Here is a 22,559-nt window from a genome sequence, read left to right as displayed (position 1 = left end):
TATTGTGAAATATGGGAGTATGGGCATGCCATTTCCCAGTTACATTGTTTTTTTACATTTTGCGCCAAATAGGAATTGTGTGAGCAATAATAGGACCAAATCGTTGTTTCCATTGTTTAAGAGATATATCAGTGAAAACCACCTCTTACAGGTCAGTAGAAGACACCATATTTCTCTCTATACTCAGCCAGGGGGGGGAAGAATCATGTCAAAACCAATTTAGGATGGGACGAAATGCTAGTCCATGGAAATACAATTTAAAGTTTGGTACGGATAGTCCTTCCTCTTTCTAAGTTTGTTAATTTTATCCAGGATCTCTTACCTTGCAATATATATTTTTAATCCACACTATGGATTTCATCCCAATAGCCAGAAGGGAGAGACAAGGGGAAGCAAACTATAGAAATTCAGTCATGGCAATATTTTCATTTTGAAAATAGACATTCTGGGACACTAGTCCATCTACTGAGGTTGGATTGAATTGAGCTTTCTGTTAAAGGTTCTGGCAATGATCGTATTTAAGGATGGAAATATATCTATTCCCAAATATTTAGAATGGAAAACATTTGGGATTCCATAAGTGGAGACGGGGTACTCCATCATGGTCTTGAGGCAGCAGGGCAGATTTGGTTAGATGTATTTCATAGCTTGAGATGGCGATGAATTTGTCTATGATCTTCAAAGTCTTTGGGAAGGTTTGAGAGACATTGTCTAAGTAAGATATTGTCTGCGTATAATGAGATGACGGGATCCGTAGAATTGAGAAATTAGTGTAATTTATTTTGGTTATCGAATTGCTTGGGCCAAGGGCTCCATAAACAAACAATAAAAATAGCAGAGGTGAGATCAGATCACTTTGCCTGCTATGTCTAGTTATTCTGAATGGAACAGAGCAGGTATTGCCTGTTATTACTATGGCTGAGGGATTGGCATATATTTTAATCATATTAATGAAATTGAAGCCAAGTGCAACCAAAGATATGACCATTCTAGTCTATCAAAAGCTTTTTCTGTGGTCACATTTTTGTGCAACACATGGCAAATCAACACACTCCCTGGGTAAATGTCAACCCGGGTCCTAACAAGATCTGCGACCACGGCGGAGCACACACTAGCACGGACGCTTCACTCACGCTCTCATTTGCATTCTACCGGGGTGACTGTACCAGAGATGATTCCACAGGAGAGAGCAAGAAGGAGGTAGGGAACGAGAGAGAGAAAGTGAGAGAGGTGGAGGACGAAGAAGAGGAGGTGGAGGAAGAAACTCTGAGGAGTTCAAAGCCACGTCTTTGGCCCTGTAGCACCCTGTCAACTCAGGCACACTTCCTGAATGTCAGAACACGCCAGACATGAGGGGAAGAGAAAGAAATCCAATCACACCAGTATGCACGTACAGTAACATGCCGTGAATGCATAAAATCAAGGCTTCTTGTTGCTAAGCCAATGGCACAAGCCAGTAGGCTCCAAGCTTTGGTTGGTTGTTATGGTTGCAGACAGGGACTCTAGTCTAGGTCACACAAATCATTTAGCAATGAAGAAGTTTGTCACTCGTTAATCAAGAGAAGCCAGTTCATGCAAGAAACCAGAGTGATAGCATCAGCTAATATTGCACCAATTACATTCACTACCGACCATGCGCTGGAGTTTATTGGTTTACTCGCTATGCATGTCTGTTTTCTGTTATCCCACCAGCACCCCAGCCTCCACCTGTTTGGCTCAGGGGGATTTGTATAGTATACCTTATTCACTGTCTGTAATTATTATTATCTTAACATGATGCATGCTTTATCTGTACATTGTCAGCCCCTAAAGGGTCACACGTTGGCAACATGCAGGATGTTACACACCAGGGATCATCAACTAGATTCAGCCACTGGATTTGTTTCTTTTTCTTGAGCGGATAGTTGGGGGGCCGGAACAGACTTACTTTTATGACTAAAACATAATCATTTTAAACCTTGGTTACATTTGTATTCGATCGTGTATCTTTCTATTATGCGTGGGAATACTTGGGAATAGAGTTTCTAAATAAAAATTACTTGGAGCTGATTTCCTGTTGTTTTTCAGTCTTAAAAAAAAACAATTTAACCCCAAAATTTTGCGAGGCAAATAAAACCACCCACAGGCCGACAATTGTGGAACCCTGCTGCACACTGTTACAAAAATGGGTTTCAAAAGGGTTCTTCGGCTGTCCCCATAGGATAAACCTTTTTGGTTCCAGGTAGAACTCTTTTTGATTTCAGGTAGAACCCTTTGAGGTTCCATGTAGAACCCTCTGTGGGAATTGTTCTATATACATGGAAACCAAAAGACTTCTATCTGGAACCAAAAAATATTATTCAAAGGGTTCTCATAATGGAACAGCCGAACAAACCTTTTAGGTTCTAGACAGCACCTTTTTTTTTCTAAGACTGTAGTTGAAATTTTAGTGTTAGCCTAATTGGATTTCTTGTAAACTGTAGAGTGAGCGAAATCAGACAAACTGATGTAAATCTGTTTCAAGTGTGTCCCATCACGTGTCAAGTATTGTTGCAAGCTACTTATATGCAGTTAATGACAAACTGAATGTGTGCCTATAGCAAATACATCTGTATTGGATGGTCGTTCAATCTCAGTAGTTGTCAAGGACAGGGCTTCACCTTCTGTCCATGCATCAGGCTTTTCCCCTCACTATCAGTCTGCTTTTTAAACAGCAAATCCATAATCCTATCAATAAGCTGCAAACGTGTTGCAAAAGAAAGATGGGTTGCTGTTATTAAAGGTTGTGAAAAATGTAGGTCTATTATGGCGTCTTTGCAGTGTACAGTGTGTGAAGGACATTATTGCTGTGTAGCTGGATTGTATTTTCTTCTTCGTAGGCTGATTCAGTCATTATATTATGTTCATCAGTATTATATTATGTTCGTATGCCAGTCCTCTATGCTCATATGCATTTCTTAGGCCGTGCTGATATGGAGCTACCCAGACAGTGCCACACGCCACCAATTTGCAGCAGCTTTCTGGAGGTGTCACTTTTCCTCACCAGACTTTATTTAAAGGCACAAGATCAGACACGTATTCAGCAGCATCTGCTCAGCGCAGCATTTTTCTGTTCTGTGTGTGTGCTAAGATGACACAAGGGGAAATAGTGTGTTCTAGCATGAGCACATTCTTATTCAGAAAAGGCAAACAATTCATCAGAAGTGCTTCTCAAAAGAAATAGGCCTATCTTTTGAACCTATTGTTTGATATTATTGCAGAAAGATTTTTTTAAATTAGAATCTTAATATTGTTGGTTATAGGTTATACATTCACAAGCTGCCAGGACAATTGTACCCTGCACCACTATCCAGAATGCATTTGGTAAAAAGGGGCAATTTGGTTTGGATCATACAGTACATCAAAGTGTTTACCCAGGCTCAATTGTTCATCATGAAAATGTGGGCTGAACAGTTGATATACTTTGATTTTTCTCTTGTAATTCTTCAGCCTGTCCCTCACAGCCCTCTGACTATGTAGGCTACCACAGCGTGCTCTCAGACAACAGTTCCTACTCAGGCTTGAGTTTTGTAGCTTAATGATGCCCCCCAGTCATGGCTTTGTGTCCACTGGTGGCTTTGGAGAGGGACTGCAAGTTCCAACAATGCATCAACTTCTGTATGCCTTACAAACCAGACAATCATTTTGGGGTCTCTAAACATTCCCTGAATGTAGGCCTTCAGTGGTAGGCAAAAGGCGCCACTTTTTTTTTTATCAGAAGTTTCCAACTTTGTGTTGTCAAGTCAAGATCACTTTCTCCGTCAAAAAGCAAGCCGAGATCTACCGCTCAGGTAAAACAATAAAAACATAAACCTATGCAACATTAACGTAATACCAACAGTTCTGTAGGAATGAGGTTTACCACTGGGCACAGACGTCAATTCAACATCTGTTCCACGTTGGTTCGTAACATCATTTCATTGAAATTGATTCAACCAGTGAGTGCCCAGTGGGTTGTGCAATAGGTTTAATACAATATCATAGTATATTGGCTATGCTTGGCCTGCCAATGTTGTTCATCTCAGACCATATTATACTTCAAAACTCAAGCTTTGATAACAAAATAGGCCTAGATCAGTTGTTGTATCACTTGCAAGGTACAGCTGAGCATAAATTGAAGTAATTTACTGATCATTTTGTATTTTATTTTATTGGACTGATGGTACCTGCAAATGATCAGAGGAAGGAGGGAGAGAACAGTAGATGGTCCACCTCTCACAGTCCCTGCTCTCTCCTCCGGTGAGACTGACCAGAGAGAGGGGACATCATCTTCCACCTGACGGCGAAACTCGAGTCGCACTGCATTATTTCTGCCTCATGAACAAATTCATGTTGTTCCTATGACCAGAGAAAGTTAAATATTCCTTGCTATTAAAATAGACCCTACGAGCTGCTGATAATAAGACCTTGAAGTAGTGGTTCCCCTTTCTCTGCAAGGGCCGCGGCTTTTGTGGAGCGATGGGTAAACGATGCTTCGAGGGTGACTGTTGACGTGTGCAGAGCGTCCCTGGTTCGCACCCAGGTCGGGGCGAGGGGACGGACGTAAAGTCTATGCTGTTTACATATACATACTCATACATTGCAGCTGCAGCGCGAGTGGAAGTAGGCAAAAGAGCGTTTTATGTTTCGTTAATGTGTTGAATAAAAACAGTGTTGAATGAAAACTTGAACTCCCTGATAAAAACATCAGCTCTTTGCTGTAATCTTTGACAGTCTCTCTCTGGTCATGGGTTTTCAAAGTTCTGAAATCTCACGTAGGCTTGTATCAAACTTTGCTGTGGGGTTGTGGAAATTGTAGGGAGGCACGTTGATTTGAGCTATCCGATTGGCCAGCACAGTAAGTGCACTTGATTTAGCCACAGCTCTCCTGGTCTGCCAGGTAGGTGGAGTTTGTCCTTTCAGACCAATGAAATGGTTCAAAATGGGAACACTTTGCCTACTTGGTGCACAGCAGGGCTTCTGAATCAAGTGCACCTACCGTCAACAGTGCAAGACAAACTTTTTTTAAATAGGAGCGCAGGGCTTTATCGTTGGCTTTTCAACAGAAATGTTTGGTGATCGACTAGGAATGCCTTGAAGATGGACCGGTTGGTGACCACTGGTCTAGAATGGTTCAGAGAACAATGGCACTATAGGGTGGTGGAACCTGTAGGACATATATGCTCCAAACTGCATGTCTAAATCACTTTCAGGTTCATTTACTGTAAATCATGTTTTAAATCAGTACTATTAGAACATTCTATAAACAGGCCACAAACAGATTAACAGCCTGGTCATTGATCACCCATCAAAGATGGCTGCCGCTGCTCTGTATTTGATGCTCTCCTTAAACAGTGGCACCTCACAATAATTAATAAGTGATGTCCCACACAGAAATAAGTTTAGTCATTTGGAGGTTTGCTCCAGTTTGGGGGGGGGGGGGGGTAGACGTGTTCTGAGTGATAGTAATGAGCTCCTGGAGACAGGCTCGGCGTGCTTCCCGTCGACACGGCAACCAATTATCGGCCCGCACCTGTCCAACTTGGTCGCAGCTGTACGGAACAGTGAAGTAGTCAGGGCTGCATGCTCCAGTCCCTCCCGACAGAGCAGCGAGCATCGAGCACTTTCCAATTTCCTATTCCTGGTTGTAATGAAGGTGGAGCCTGTTCTGATCCACAGCGATCAGCTCTCCATTTGAGTGTCAGAGCCCATCACATTCCCCATCTTGTCTTTCTACCCACCCAACCACCCATCTACTGAGGCTGTTAGTGTTTGTCTCTGATGTCGACTCAGACTAGAGTACGCTGCTTTTGCTTTCAACAAGCTGTGTGTGTGAGTCTTAAATACTGTGCACACAATAGAAGCTACAGCTGTCTGAGTAAAAAAAGAAAATAAATAAATAAACTACAACCTTTTAACATCTAAGTATCATGTCGATAAATGTATTTAACGTTGCAAGGAATTGTTTGCAGACGCTCGCTGTTACATGCCATGCAAATGGCCATTATCACCCCCCCCCCCCTTATAAATAATACATTTAAATGACATGCATTTCCAGAATGGTGGATATGGATTGTTTCTCTGGGTCACATGGCCTGTATTTTGAATAAGAGGAAATAAAATGTATTCCTTAAATGGCGGATTTCATATTTTAGCATTCATTGTTACATATTACTTTTCTCTGCACAAAGAGAGCCCCGGCCACCATGTTCCTAATCATTTAAATCCACATGCAATCTCGCTCAGCCATCTTATCCAGGCCTGGCCATCCATTAGCTACTTCTCATTTCAGGGAGAAGCTGCAGCCCCATTAGTTCTGCCATGCTCGGCTACATTTCCATATCGTTCCATTTCAGTGTTTTCAGCCTAGAAAATGGGAAGAGTTGGGGATTAATTCCAACTAATCCTCAATTTTTCTATTGCCTTTAATTACTTGTTCTGGCCTCTGACATTCTGAATGGTCTCCTGCAATAACTTGACTTAGACGCGTTCCCCATTGTGACCTTAAGAAATGTTTGCTTATTTTTTTGCTTCCCTCTGTCTCTCTGTGTGTGCCTGTCTCTTTCTCTCTGTCTCTCTGTCTCTCGCTCTCTCTCTCTCTTTTTGTGTGTGTGTGTGTGTGGTCTCCTATAGTTTGGTAATGAGTGACACCTTGTTCTGGTGGATCCTCATTTGAGATGACTAGCTAGGCAGGTCATTTTTAATTTCTGGACCATTTTCATAAAGATTTTAGACAGCTGATGTAGACTGAACGGATGCTTGTCCAAGTGGTCTACTTAATGATCCCTAAATGTTACACTCAAGCTCTGTAAGAGTCTTCTGTCAATGTCTAACATAGCTAGTGGGAGCCACTTGCATAGTACTGCAATGCAATGTCAGACACCTGCTAAAAGAACAACATTTTAATGTGCCACATCATCTGTGTAGAATCCATGTATACATTTTTTCATAGTGAGTCATCAAGGCGTTGCAACAAGGCGATTGGCAGGTGTGTGTGACTCCTCTGTGTTGTGATAGCCCCCTTGACAGCCCTCATGAACAGCACAATAGTCACCGTGGCCATCCATGCAGAGCAGCCGTTTATGCCCCTTTGCGTTCCAAGGAGGCCCCAACGAAACGCGCCGATGAAAGTAATCTAATACCACAAATTAGCCTGTCACTTAGGCCGGATTATAACCCCCGCGAGAGCACGAGCTCAAATAACTTCTGCTTCGTTGTAACTTCTGCTTCGTTGTTCCTGTATGTAAATGAAAGAGAGGGAGGGAGGGGGTAGAGGGAGAGGAGAGGGAGAGAGGTGAGATGGAGGGGGAGAGAGGAGACGGAGGGAGGGGGAGAGAGGAGAAGGAGGGAGGGGGAGACGGAGGGAGGGGAGAGAGGAGACGGAGGGAGGGGAGAGAGGAGACGGAGGGAGGGGAGAGAGGAGACGGAGGGAGGGGGAGAGAGGAGACGGAGGGAGGGGGAGAGAGGAGACGGAGGGAGGGGGAGATGAGACGGAGGGAGGGGGAGATGAGAGGAGACGGAGATGAGAGGAGACGGAGGGAGGGGGGAGAGGAGAGAGAGGAGACGGAGGGAGGAGGGAGAGAGGAGACGGGGGGAGGGGGAGAGGAGACGGAGGGAGGGAGGGAGGGAGGGGGGAGAGGGAGGGGAGAGGAGAAGGAAGAAAAAAGTGTACCATTTCATTTGAAATCTGCTCAATCGCTCTCTGTGTAATTAAATAGACCCCCCCCCCATTAAAATAAGGCCTGCTTGTTCCATTTGAACACACCCTGATTCCCTTCTGGACTTCGAGGAGCCTGCCTCGCTAATCTAAATCAATGCCTGGTTTGCCCCAGCCACCCACTCCAGCCCTATGCCTATGTAGCTGTGCTGACATGTGAGGGAGGTTGACACAAGTAAGAGAAAGAGAATGAGAGGTGTTGTTGATTCATGGCCTGCTCTGGCAAAGCTTGTCATAGGCTGTGCATTCGGAATGGTCAATGGCACTGACCTACAAATTATCACTGAAGAAAGGTTTTGAAGCCTGGGTTTGATAAGCTGTCAGGGTCACACACACACGCACATGTGTACACACACACACACACACACTGAGGGAATGAACAGAAAAGCATTGAGGGTGACATTGGCTGAATTTGTCAGCCATTCTTATGGTAGATGGGCTTGAGTATACACACACACACACAGAGAAAAACACACACACACACAGTTAAGTTCTATTCTTAGGAAGGGCTGCTCACCTTGTCTCTCCCCCCTATCAGTCTTAACTTGAACCTCTGAACAAATGGTGCCCCAGCTTCAATGGGAGAAAGAAGGAGCCTTTGAAACATTGCTCCACAAGGTCTCTCCACTTGCAGGCAGGCAAGGACAGCAGAACAGAAATCTCCAGTCACTCTTTTGAATAGCATCTCCAATAGCTACAGTTATAATTACGCTACTGTATGTAACATCAGATGAAGACAGCAACTCTTCTATAGAATCATGTCAGGCTAATCACCGGCTTGATTATGCACATGATCTTGATGAATGATAATGATATGATGACATTTTCTGCAAGGTGTTTCTATTGCAACTGAGGTACTGTAAAATCACACCTAACGGTTCTTGGACAGCTTGACAATGTGGCAAGCAGGGTGCTTTACAACACCTTTTTATACAGTTAATCCGTCACCAAGGTAGTTGGTACAGATAGCATAATAAAGCCCTACCATTGTCTTAGACATTCATACATCTTGAATACTTAAAATGAAAACTTCAGTACCAAACAACATACAGTACTACCCATTATATGCTGTGCATCAATTTCCCAACCCTGGCTACGGTTTACTGCGCAATAAAGCAACATATTCAGTTCCATGTTTTCCAGGAAGTGATATATTACAGCTTCAGTTACAAAGTTATTAAGAGTCGGGTGCAGAGTGCTCAGAAGATAATTGGCTAACAGGTAGAACAGTCAGTCTCTGTGGCTAATTAAAGGCATTAAATAATCACCTGTCACTTCTCACCTATCCTTGGTACAGAAATGAAGTTTCATCCAGGCTCCTAAAAATAGAGGGCTCCCTCGCTCTGACTCCTCACTTTTCACCTTCTCTTTCTCATCAAAGAGGAGCTCAGCGCGCCCGAGCACGGCTTAGACACTCTATTCATGTTTCCTCTCGCTTATTGGCTTCCGTTAATCCGAGGTGGGAATTTTTGGTTTCCGATCACACCAAGTTAGGCTAAGAAAATTGAGCCTGTGACTTTGAATGCCGGATGTGGCCCCCGGGGGGATACATTGTATAGTTATTTACCGGTACAATATCTTAACTTTAAAGGCCCAGTGCAGTCAAAAATGTGATTTTCCTGTGTTTTATATACATTTCCACACAATGAGGTTGAAGTAATGCTGTGAGATTGTGAAAATTATGATTAAGGACCTTTTTAGTGTAATAGCTGTTTGGAAAGAGTGGCTGAAATTTCTTTCTGCCTGCCTGCTGTCATCAAATGAGTTAATAGACCAATAAGAAAGAGTGTTCCAACCCAATCTGTCAATAAGAGCTAAACTCAGCAAAAAAAAAGAAACGTCCCTTTTTCAGGACCCTGTCTTTCAGGACCCTGTCTTTCAAAGATAATTTGTAGAAATCCAAATAACTTCACAGATCTTTATTTAAACACTGTTTCCCATGCTTGTTCAATGAACCATAAACAATTAATGAACATGCACCTGTGGAACGGTCATTAAGACACTAACAGCTTACAGACAGTTGGTAATTAAGGTCACAGTTATGAAAATTTAGGACACTAAAGAGGCCTTTCTACTGACTCTGAAAAACACCAAAAGAAAGATGCCCAGGGACCCTGCTCATCTGCATGAACGTGCCTTAGGCATGCTGCAAGGAGGCATGAGGACTGCAGATGTGGCCAGGGCAATAAATTGCAATGTCCTTACTGTGAGATACCCGAGACAGGACAGACATCTGATCATCCTCGTAGTGGCAGACCACGTGTAACAACACCTGCACAGGATCGGTACATCCAAACATCACACCTGCAGGACAGGTCCAGAATGGCAACAACAATTGCCCGAGTTACACCAGGAACGCACAATCCCTCCATCAGTGCTCAGACTGTCTGCAATAGGCTGAGAGAGGCTGGACTGAGGGCTTGTGGGCCTGTTGTAAGGCAGGTCCTCACCAGACATCACAGGCAACAATGTTGCCTATGGGCACAAACCCACCGTTGTGAGATTGCAGGCAATCTCAACGCTGTATGTTACAGGAAAGACATCCTCCTCCCCCATGTGGTAAACTTCCTGCAGGCTCATCCTGACATGACCCTCCAGCATGACAATGCCACCAGCCATACTGCTCGTTCTGTGCGTGATTTCTTGCAAGACAGGAATGTCAGTGTTCTGCCATGGCCAGTGAAGAGCCCGGATCTTAATCTCGTTGAGCACATCTGGTACCTGTTGGATCAGAGGGTGAGTGCTAGGGCCATTCCCCCCAGAAATGTCTGGGAACTTGCAGGTGCCTTGGTGGAGGAGTGGGGTAGCATCTCACAGCAAGAACTGGCAAATCTGGTGCAGTCCATGAGGAGGAGATGCACTGCAGTACTTAATGCAGCTGGTGGCCACACCAGATACTGACGGTTACTTTTGATTTTGAAAGAAACCCCCCCCTTTGTTCAGGGACACATTATTCCATTCCTGTTAGTCACATATCTGTGGAACTTGATCAGCTTGTATCAGTTGTTTAATCATGTTATGTTCATACAAATATTTACACATGTTAAGGTTTCTGAAAATAAACACAGTTGACCGTGAGAGGACGTTTCTTTTTTTTTTGCTGAATTTAGTTTTCAGTTTTTCCCCTCCCCACTCAGACTACTCCCAGACAGTCCGAGCAATTTGTATTTATTTTTAGCAATTTTAATTGAAAACAATCACAGTAAGGTTCTTAATTGTTACCCAGAAATGATTTGATATTGAGAGACAAAACGGCTGTAGTGGACCTTTTCAAAGGGAATGTCGTTTCAGTCACACCAGATGGAGTCTGAGGTAACAACTGTTTGGAGGGATGTTAAACAGCCAAGCCCATGAACACAACTCTACTGTGACATATAAACAAAGTCAGTGCATTAACATGTCATCCTGAGGTGCCTGGAACTAAATTAGTTCTCAGCTCTCCTGTCCGATCGCATCAACAGCTCCTTAAATGACGTGTAATATTAGACTTGTTTAAACCATATTACTGCTACAGGTGTGAATGTGCCTCAGCATCTGTGTACCCACCAGCTCTCCCAGGTGTCTTGATTGAAGGTCACTTTCCCTAGTGGGCAAAGTTGGATGCGACACCCTCATGACAGTTTCTGGTTACAATGATGTCATAATGACAGTTTTTGTTTGTAAGGATGTCATGATTGAAAACAGTCTTTGCCGGCTGGGCCCTTGACCAAGAGGGGTGTTCAGGTCTCTAATTTGTGCCAAATGACCGTCCTAGTTGCATCACCGACTTGGATTCTACACAACAATGGTGGTGGATTAGGAACGGTATTCTTTACTGTGTCCTTAATGAGCCCCATCTTGTAATTGCAGATAATAGGTCATTTCATTGTCTTTTGTTCTAAGAATAATCAATGTAACCCCCGTCTTGTGGTGATTCTGTTGGGCTGCGTTGATTCCCATACGGTGGTTAAGTGTTTGTGAAAAGCGGCCTACCTTTAAAAGGTCAGACCACTTGGCACCCTCTGTTTTATATGATGCTACTGCACCTCAAGCAAATACTGGGGGAAAACACTCTGAAGCCTAGGTGGTTCTATACAAGGATAAATGACAGTGTCTAATGCTAGCACACAGCATGTGTACACACACAGCCTACATACACGCATTCACACACATATACACACCCACGGCCTCACACACTACAGGCATGCCCACATGTACACTCCTGCACACACACCTTCCGTAACAATCTGCATCATTCACCATGATTGGATAATTCAAGAGGCTCTCCGTTTTCGACATGTTGTCAAGTGCCAGATCTTTGAAGTCATTTGCTCCCCGCTGAACAGCTAGGACCTATTCACCCTGCAGCACTAAGGCATAATGTGGTGCCATTTCTCTATGGTTGCGTGCCATTTCTCTATGGTTACGTCCCAAATGGCACCTTAGTCCCTACATAGTGCACTACTTTTGACAAGAGCCCTATGTAATATAGGCCTATAGGGGATAGGGTGCCATTTGGGACGTAACATATGTTCCCTACCCAATACACTGCTTTCTTTCTGTAGCATCGTCTTCTGGGGTTAGGTTGTAAGGGGATGGAAACATTGCTTTAACAAAATATTGCACATGAATATTTCAAACGGCTGCCAAAGCATGCCAATAGTCATAAAGAGTGTTGCACTTCTGAAGAGAGAATGGTAAAAGTGACGAGAGGGGAAATATGCTGCATACAGTTAGGGAAGACAGCCCACATCATACCCTCATCTATTCACATTCATGATACATGACATTGTAATAGTGTAATTGATACAGCGGTGCAGCCCGTAGGCCTTACCAGAAATAGATGACAAAAGCATAATAAAGCAATATGATTAAACATAAAGGATAATATAAAGATGAGAAAAATGCCAAATCAAACCAATAGATTTTATGACAGACACTGAAGACAATGGGAAGATCAATTGAAATGTCAAACACACAAACTGAGTGTGGGGATGGTGGAAGAACATCAAAATGTGGTTAGATAAAAGGGACACAAATATTTCAAGGATCTAACTCTTTGAGACTGGTGGAGACCAGTGTCTGAATTGCACAGGAAGTGACTATCTGGCGTGATAATCTACCTCCGCAATTTGATTGTATTCTAACGTGTCTGTTTGCGCAGACAGCGCCAGCCTGGGTGGCGGTGTGGATGCTGCCTGTAAATAACACAAAACTCGACAGGTCATTACTAGTACAGGCAGATGATGCACACTTCCTCTGAGGATGCGACAAAGGTCACCCACAACAATAATCACCACTTCATCATCAATATCAGCTGTGCACATGAGAAATGCCCCGAGGAGGTAGGCCTAAGCCGAAACTCGCGAGGACAATAAGTGTCACCTCCAACTACACACACAGCTACACATACAAATGTTTCTAAAAAAACGTTTTCCCTTTGTCATTACGTGGTGTTGTGTGTAGATGGGTGAGAAAAAAAGTAAGTAATATGACCATTGCTATCAAGTTAGACACGAACAATATACATTAAAGAAAAATAGCTCTTGCTGGGTTCTTTACAGTTATTTCAGTCGCATCGATCAAGAAGACAAACTTAATAAAGAGCATAACTAGTGAATGTAAACGGCAGAACTCAAAGACGCTATTTCATAGTTCCCCCCCCCCCCCCCGCTATATTCATCTCTCTCTGATCAATCGGTTTCATGTGGAAGTCATTATTGGGTAGCAGTCAAGGAGCCCATCCTTTATGACTACTTCCTGTACCACCCTTCATTAGTAAAGTAAACACTCAAAAGATATGCACTGCCTTACTACTAAAATGTTTAGACCACATTCATTCATAATTCATGAAGCCTCAGCTAAGAGAGCAATTTACCGTCCATTCCAAAATAGACCATTGTACTATGACCTCATGACTCATAGGAGGAGGAAGTGGGAAAAGGAGAGCAAGAGAGGCAGCCATCCAATCCATTGGTGTGAATGCAATGGTTTCTCCTGATTGGTAATAGTGCCAGAGTGAACTTGATGGGAAATGGATTGAAATATCACACTGGCCCCCGTACGCCTGTCTGAGACGGGGTTGAATGTTGCAGCCTGCTACGTTTATGAGCTTGCCCTCTCAAATGGCTTCACATCGCCGAGTGTCATTACGGAAGGTCATTAGGACGGTTACCACTCGGAAAGGGCACTCAGCGTTGGTGTTGGGTAACGGTGAACACTTTGAAAGTGAAAACTTTTTGAAAGAGTTCAAACTGAAGTCAGGTCATGCATTTAGGCGTCCATGCATTTATGTCAGTTACTTACAGTATATTGGGAGGATTCTACATGTTGTTTGTCTTTTTCATCTCTGCTGGACATGCATCGCAATTGCCATTAGCCAGTGTGACCCGGTTAGTTCAAGATAGACATTGAACCAGATAATATTTTGTGACAGGGTTTGGTCATTCTGTTGATCGTTTCGACCTAAAAATCACAGGCTGGTATGACTGGTGTCACGTCTCGTTTACATTCATATTAAAGCAGGATCTGTGACAGAAGGTTCATGAAAAGTGTTTGGTGTGGCGGTCGGGAAAAAAGCTTTACTTTCGCTTCATACCGTCAGTGGAGAACATCTGTGTAGCAGAGATGCTTGTTCTGTGACCGTGCAATCGGCCCACTGCAGCTGTCCGAGGTGAGAAAAGAGAGAGGGGGGGGGGGGGGGGGGTGAGAGAGAGACGAGAGAGACTAGAGAGAGAGAGGGAGACCAGAGAGAGAGAGAGACTAGAGAGAGAGAGAGAACCTAGAGAGAGAGAGAGAGACTAGAGAGACTAGAGAGAGAGAGAGAGAGAGAGACTAGAGAGAGAGAGAGAGACTAGAGAGAGAGAGACTAGAGAGAGAGAGAGAGAGAGAGAGAGAGAGAGAGACTAGAGAGAGAGAGAGAGAGAGAGAGAGAGAGAGACTAGAGAGAGATAATCCCTGTATCAAATCCAGCTCCAGAGAGTGGAAAGTCCAGGTTTTTGCAGTTTAACGATTTCACTCGCTTGCCTGCCAATCTCTCCATCCACAGCTTTGTCTGTCTCCCACGCCACCCTCTACCGCACTTTATTATGCTGAGGCTTTTATCATATGTTGAGCCATGTATATAGGAATAAAAGCCTATGTTTGTTCGCCGAATGTGTCAGGGCTCTTTGTTGTTATGGCCTCACACATCACTCTGTGTGTGCTACTGTGTGTCGTCTCAAAGAGTTTTGCACAGTACAGTGGCGTAGGAACAGCACTCATCATGCGTGGCTTAACTGTGTGATAGCTTTGCAACTTCAGCAGATCTTTCCACTATGTAAATACAGATGTAGGATCTTAATTTGATCTCTCTGTTGCATGGGAACTGTCCTGCAATACAGGAAATGTAAAATTGGTAATGTATTTGAGGTATACAAAGACTTCTGAAGTTTGTAATTTCCACTTTGAAATGTTTCAAGCCCCACAAAAATGTCCATGAATTATAATTCACATTTCCTGTTGTTGCAGGATTATTTTCCTGCTGTAGAAAACTGGCTCAAATTAAGATCCTACGTCTGTAAGTCTTGATGAATAAATGTCTTCCCTTTCCTGAGTTCTTTCCTCTTTACAGTATGTATGTAGGCCAAGGTCGACGGAGTCTTTTGTCCACATTATGAAAACTATTATAGTTTGGTCCTTCTAGGCGGGGAAATGAGTGACGTGTTACGCGGCAAAATATGTTTAGGTTTAACAAATAGGACAGAATGATTTGACATGTATCCCGTTGATACAGTCTGTCTTCACAAGGGAATACAGCTTTTCCGCTATCTGTTCCCCTTGGCAAACGTGGTCTTAGATTTCAGCCCCACTCTTAAATGATTGAATCTCAAGTTTCTTAAAAAGTCACCTAGTTATGCTATCCATCCCTGACAAAAGTTCTAGAACTTGCAGCAGCTTAACCCATTGGCTGTGAGAACACTCCATCGCTCGTCTTTGTTCTTATATCAGCCTGAATAGACTTACTGATGCAAACACTCACTCTGGGTTGAAAGAGATCTTGGTGTGTTGCCCTGTCTGTAGAGTGCCAGCATCTCGCTTTTACCTCGGGTCAGAATCCATCATTGTCTGTCCATGGGGAAGGCTGACCTACAACCTTCTCCTCACCACAATGGCACAGGGGGAACTTATCAAAGTCTGTGAACACGACCTTGCTCTCCACAGATCAGCCAAGGAGCTCGGCAGAATCTAGTAATGATTTTGGGGAATAGGCTAACTTTCAGTGGAAGGCTGACCATAACCACATGCTGACCTAATGACCTGTTGGAACCACAGTGAGGACCAGCCTCGTAAGCAGTCCAGCATAGCTTGTGGATGGGAATGAATCATATGGTCTTCATCCAATCACAGTTGGCCTATTTAGTAATACTATTCAGTCTAGCCAATAATTGTACTCTAGAGTATTTGGTGTTCAAGAACAGTTATGAGGCAAATACTCAGTTCACTGCTACCAGTGGCAATGCTCTATATCAAAACCCTGCATTATGACACAGTTTCATATATTTATGTAGAATATAGTAATTAACATGAATATGTGCAAAAACAGCATAATTACATCATTATGTCATATTTGCATTGGTAATTGTTGGTGCTCAATGAAGACAAGTGTAATTACCGGACAGCGTTTAACATTCAACTCCTGACTTTACGACAACCTGCTAAATATAGATATTATCACATTAAAAAGGTAATAATGCATATTTACATCTTATTAATGCAACATAATACATCTTTTTTTGTTCTTTTTTTTTTAACCTTTGTCATTATTTAATTAAATCAAAATACTACAGTCAATTCCCTTGTTTTTCATTGCATTCACTTCAGCTAATTTTACAGATAGATCAGCTGTGCATGCACATTTTTTCTGAGCGGGAAAACTTTTTGTGAAGTGGTCCTTCCATAGCCAATGCAACCGCTCCACTCAGCAAGGTCAAGTTGAGTCTTTTGAAAGCCTGCTCATTGGTCTGTAACTATTCCATTTGTTTCAGAGAGAGAAGTCGTCAATAGAATAGGAAGGGGCCTACGAACAGAGTTCACAGGAAAGGAAAAATGTTTCTTGCTTCATTCAGTTTTAAACTAATGCACTTTGTACTCTTGAAAGAAAATCAAATCTATACTCCATAGGCCATACATCAAACAACAGACCTTACTGCAACAGAGATGTAAAAAGGGAGAGAAGTCCCATTCCAGATGAATTTGAACACAGATTTCAATTAAGGGAAACCACTGAGGTGGCACAAGTGAACAATACTGTGTTCTTCAAATGAACCATTTTAATAGAGGTATTGTATCGTTAATATCAGCGCACATCCATAGAGTAGAGGCAAAAGAAAAAGAAACTCATCCTCACAAACCATATTTTAATTATACAGTACATTTCTATGTGGTTTATTACTGTTTGGTTTGTTTTTGCTCTCCTCTAAACTTTTGTGTGATATTCGTGTTTTGTGCCTGCAGCAATCAGCGGCATACATTATGCATATTTCCTCTGGGTCTATTCTGTGACAAAAAGCCATGCATTAAACATGAAGTTGCATTTGAATAAAACCCACAAATTAGAACTTGACGCTTGCCCTTTGACACTATCTTAACTCGAAAATAAGTGTGAGTCTCCTCCTTTCTGTCTAAAACTACAGTACAATTAAAAATAGTAATTTCACACAGTGGCGATGTGGAATATTTAGGTAACTCAAATCCCGCTGCTTGAACTCCAGCGCACAATTTTTTAAATGTTTTATCTGCACCCTTACTTTCATAGTTTCCCAAGAAATGAAAAGGCTTTGCAAGAATACTAACCATGCACAAAATGGTTCTTTACTTCACAGACCTGTGTTTTGTCAGAGAAACCCCTCATGTGAGGTAGTGGTCTATGTGAGTGTTCAAGGAGGAGTGAAAACCTAGGAAGGTGATGAATAGTTTGCTAAATCAACACTTTCACTGATCCCACAATCATTTTTTAACATTCAGTGAAGAAGGTGAAAATTGAGTTGTTGACTAGAAAGAGGCTAATCATGTGATTGTTTGTACTGTGCATGGCTGACTGTGTGGTATACTGGCACAGCTATGCAGCGTCATAGTAACATCCACTTACTATGGGAGACGTGGAATGAACAGTCCATTTTTACAAATCTTGTATTGAAAAATGGAATCCTGTGCAAGGCCACCATGGCAGCTCAGTGCTATATTAGTTATATCCGTCTTGTATCTGTTTTATCGACCGGCCATCTTTTAATCACTATTTCCACACTCAAAGGCTGGCTCCCATTTCATGATTGCAAAAATAAAATGAACTAGATGAATAATCTGATAATCCCTGTGAGAGATACGCAATCTATACGTCAATGATCGAGGCGGAGGAAGACAGGGGGTGTTGAAAGAAAAGGGGTAGACGAAGCATGTCACTGTCTCTGCCTCGTGGCATCTGATACCTCGCCTCTTCCAGTAATTACTGCACCACTTGTGTCTTGTGTTTTGAAATTTGATCATTTCCTGTCAAGGATAGCAAGCAATGCCAAATGGTTTATGTATTCCGTCCCCATCTCAACCACACTTCATTAGGGAGAAAAGGAGTGCAAGGGTAAGGCTGAAGGAAGGGATTCATTCTGAGTTGAAGAACCCAGGCTCCTCTCTCGTCTCCTCCCTTTGTGGAGCCACAGCCCACGGGCCTGTCAAGGCCTCTGCCCTGATGAAATGGTGAGGGCCTGTGTGGGGGTGGCAAAGGGCCTCGCCTGCTCTGAGTGGCCCTTTGGCTCCTGTCATAGAGAGAGAGGTAATTAGGAAATGTGGTAGAGACGGAGGTAAAGCAAGTGAATGAAACTGGAGATTTAAAATACATATATATACATTTCCCCTTTATTTAACCAGGTAGGCCAGTTGAGAACAAGTTCTCATTTACAACTGCGACCTGGCCAAGATAAAGGAAAGCAGTGCGAAAACACAACAACAACGAGTTACACAAACAAACGTACATTCAACACAATAGAAAAATCTATGTACAGTGTGTGCAAATGTAGAGGAGTAGGGAGGTAAGGCAATAAATAGGCCATGGAGGCGAAATAATTCCAATTTAGCATTAACACTGGAATGACAGATGTGCAGATGATGATGTGCAAGTAGAGAATAGAGATACTGGTGATGAGGGGGATGGGCAGAAAAAGATAGAGAAGGAGATAATGAAGGAGAAGATAGAGTTGAGTAGTTGGCTAGTGTGTAGGCTTCCGGTGTGCAGAGGTTGGCCTGATGCCTGATGCAATTGAAAGCACATCTCCTACAACACTGGAGAAGACGCTACTAGAGGGACGCTTGGTGTGCCTTCCTTGGAAGTGGATTTGAAAAGGCAGGAGCAGAATGAATGTGAACCACGGGACTTCAATAGTCAAATGTCTTCCTCTTTTCGCACTGATCCAAATGAACACGATTGGTGAAAGTAATATGGCAGAAACCAACGGGATGATTTTTCTTTCACCTGTCCAGTTGTTACAGATCAACGTCGATGAATAATAGCTATGTGGAGAGAGAAAGTCTCTTAAGACCACTGAGATGCAACGGCCATGTTTTGGATGACCTAAATGCCTAACGTGCGAGATGCTGAAGTAGACAATGAGATGCTTGTGTAAGTGTAGCCGTGTATCTCCCTTCACCCTCTCTGTTTTTCTCTCGCAGGATGAGTGAGAGACACACACAGCAAGGAAGTAAAGGGGTTCTACTTCTAATGGTCTGCATGGTGACTCTGCTGGAGATGGCTAGACCAACAGAAGGTCACAGAGGTAAGGACAGTACGGTACACTTGTAAGAAGGGGCGTGTTATGATGAGCGTCTGTTGGCTGTCATGGACAAATTGGAGCATGCTCATTGCCTTTTTTAAAGTTCATTTTGGCAGATGCCTACGTGTACTGACTGTACAAAACATTATGAACAGACTGACCAGGTGAATCCATATGAAAGCTATGATCCCTTATTGATGTCATTTGTTTAATCCACTTCAATCGGTGTAGATGAAGGGGAGAAGACAGGTTAAAGAAGGATTTTTATGCCTTGAGACAATTGAGACATGGATTGTGTATATGTGCCATTTAGAGGGTGAATGGGCAAGACATAATATTTACGTGCCTTTGAACGGGGTATGGTAGTCTTTTTATTTAATTTAACATTTGTTTAACTCGGCAAGTCAGTTAAGAACACATTCTTATTTAAAATGATGACCTAGGAACAGTGGGTTAACTGCCTTGTTCAGGGGCAGAACTACAGATTTTGACCTTGTCAGCTCGAGAATTCGATCTAGCAACCTTTCAATGCTCTAACCACTAGGCTACCTGCCGCCCCGGTGCCAAGCGGACCGATGGAATACTCTCGACACCTTGTCGAGTCCATGCCCCAACGAATTTAGGCTGTTCTAGGGGCAAAGGGGGATGCAACTCAATATTAGCAAGGCGTTCCTTGCTAATGTTTTGTACATTCATCCTGCTAGTTTAGGTGATGTCTGATCTGAGCCTTCACATTATAATAACTTTTTATAGCCTATAGTATGCCTAGATGTTTTATCTTAGGTCATAGATGATTCAATGCACCTGGTGTTCCGTCGGTAAAGGATTGTGTGATAGGGTTTAAATGTGTGAAAGAGATGTAATTCTAAATACTTCCCTTGTCTTGTTAAGACAAGCTGGGACACCACTAGAACCCAGTGAGATCAATTATGGCATCTCAGTAACATTACAAGTGTGGGGCAACTCAAATGTTTCAACATCATTGGTTTTAACACTGGGAGCCTCACTGACAATCCACTGTTGCAGATAATTGGCAAGGTGATTCCGTAGACATGCAGGATGGCAATTCGTGGACATGACAGAAAATATTTAGCTTTCTTCTGTCTGTCGACCAATTAAAGTAGGGCATGGGCCTACAGCATGTGGCTTTTGATTGGCAGCGATCCTTACTCAAGGCGCTCATCATTTCTGCCGGAATTGGATCAGAATAATCTCGCACACGTTCAATTTCTATCTGATAGCTTCAGCAGCCCTCTAATTTCCCTCGGGTGTTATTTCTGTTGCTGTAAACCTGTTATCATTCCAGGGATGAAATCAATCCAGAACACATTCAAAGTCAAAAAAATACATTCTTCCCAGAGAACACAAGAAAAAATTTAATTATACCATTGAAAAAAATAACCACCCTAAGTAAATATTGTTGGTTTCGGCAAGCAAAGAAATTGATTTTCTAATGCACTTTGTGTCCTATTTGAGTGCTCGCAATACTTTTTTTTATTAGTGGCTTCTGTCAGCAAAAAGCTGCATAAATTTGTATATCTTCAAAACACTCTTCCCTCTTTTCGCTTTGACGTGTCTGCTTTAATTTGCTGAGATGTGCAGGAAGAGTGATCTGCCTCGTCTTCCGAGTTGCTCTCTCTGGTTCACCTTGTATTTGCCACTATATTGAGTTGTTTACACGGCCAAGGTGCAATACTGGAGAGGCACAACAAGAGCACTTGACCCTATTGGCACTCCTACCGGATACACATCCTTGGAATAAGAGATCCAAGGACCTTTACAATCCTTATCACTACAATGATCCACTGTCCTTGTAAAGTCAGCGGAGGAATGTTTCTGATAATCTGTCTTTTTCCTTGTATTGCAAGTATTGATTCAATGGGAAAACACTGGACACATACAATCAGCACTGAGACTAAACATATAGCTTTAGTTTGTCCAATGGTTTGTCCAATTACTGTCATAGACCATTAGCGCATTGAGTAAAATGTACAATGAAGCATGGTCTCACTCCAAAGGTTTACAACCTCTTCAGCCTACTTAAAAACATTGTGAGAATGTCCTTATCCCCCCATTATACGGAAGCAATTCTATTTGAATTATAGGCAACCCAGAGCGAGTATCCTATTATGTCTGTAAGTGCATTTGATCTTCTTTGTAGATTTCCAGTGTTTGTTGGGAAATCAGTTGGCTGGTAACAGTGCAAATGGATTCCCAAAAAAGAAACATTGTTCTTTTCCTCAAGAGCACAGTTCCCGACCATTTGGGAGTCCTATCTTTCTTTCTTTTTTTTGAAACAGCACAATCTATACTTCTTGGTGAGGAATAGATCAGCAATTCATCATCCTCGGAAAATACATTTTATTTCACTTCTTAATCTGATTTGTAGTGTGCCTTGAGGATTTCACTTCACAGACTGTCCGCTTCAGTGGAGCCCTGCAATAAAAGGCATCTTATGAGAGAGAGGTGTTCACTACCAATTTACATGATCAAAATGATGACAAAACAGTCTTCTATCTATCGCCCAAGCTTGAAAAGCTATTTGCGCCACTGGCTGTCTTCACTTGCACTATTTCTATAATTACATATTCAGAATTGATTGAAGGTAAAGAAAAATCTAGACATTCTGTACTGTGCATCTGAGACCGACTCGGCCAAAAGCCTCTCAAACAGAGAGAAATAATGACTATATACATTTTTTAAGTGAATATAATCATGAACTGTAGTGTTGGTACCACTTTCCAAACACTGAGAGAATCCATTTGTAGTCAGTCAGTGCAGAGCAATTACATGGGTCACCAGTTCTTTATCACCTTGGAATATGCTTTTCACCAGCCTATAAAGCCACTCACTCCTTTTCCATGCACCGGCCCAGCAGGGAAAGGCGCTTCTCTGGGATTCTGGGAAAAGACTCATTCCCAAGTACATAAAAAAACTCTGTTTCATAGCAGGACAGCACAGTGGTCATACGGCTAGAGCTCCAAATATACTCCAAAAAACTATTCCTCTCTGTGAAATGGCGCTACTTTTACATAGATCTAAGCAACGCTGTCAGAAACGTATTT

The 22,559-nt window shown here is 42.7% G+C and overlaps 1 protein-coding gene across 1 annotated transcript in view; it reads left to right on the top strand.

Moving 5' to 3' along the window:
- The window catches only part of LOC139393000 (chemokine-like protein TAFA-2), a 51,148-nt gene that overhangs the window by 14,646 nt on the left and 13,943 nt on the right, over nt 1-22,559 (top strand). Inside the window, exon 2 of the mRNA XM_071141316.1 lies at nt 19,394-19,497. Coding sequence (XP_070997417.1) covers nt 19,395-19,497 — 103 coding nt within the window. The 5' untranslated portion in view covers nt 19,394. The remainder of the gene's footprint in view (nt 1-19,393; nt 19,498-22,559) is intronic.

This window comes from Oncorhynchus clarkii, chromosome 33, assembly GCF_045791955.1.
Source record: "Oncorhynchus clarkii lewisi isolate Uvic-CL-2024 chromosome 33, UVic_Ocla_1.0, whole genome shotgun sequence".
NCBI lineage: Eukaryota > Metazoa > Chordata > Actinopteri > Salmoniformes > Salmonidae > Oncorhynchus > Oncorhynchus clarkii.
Note: the sequence above shows the minus strand (reverse complement) of the source record. Positions and strands in the feature narration are given on the sequence as shown.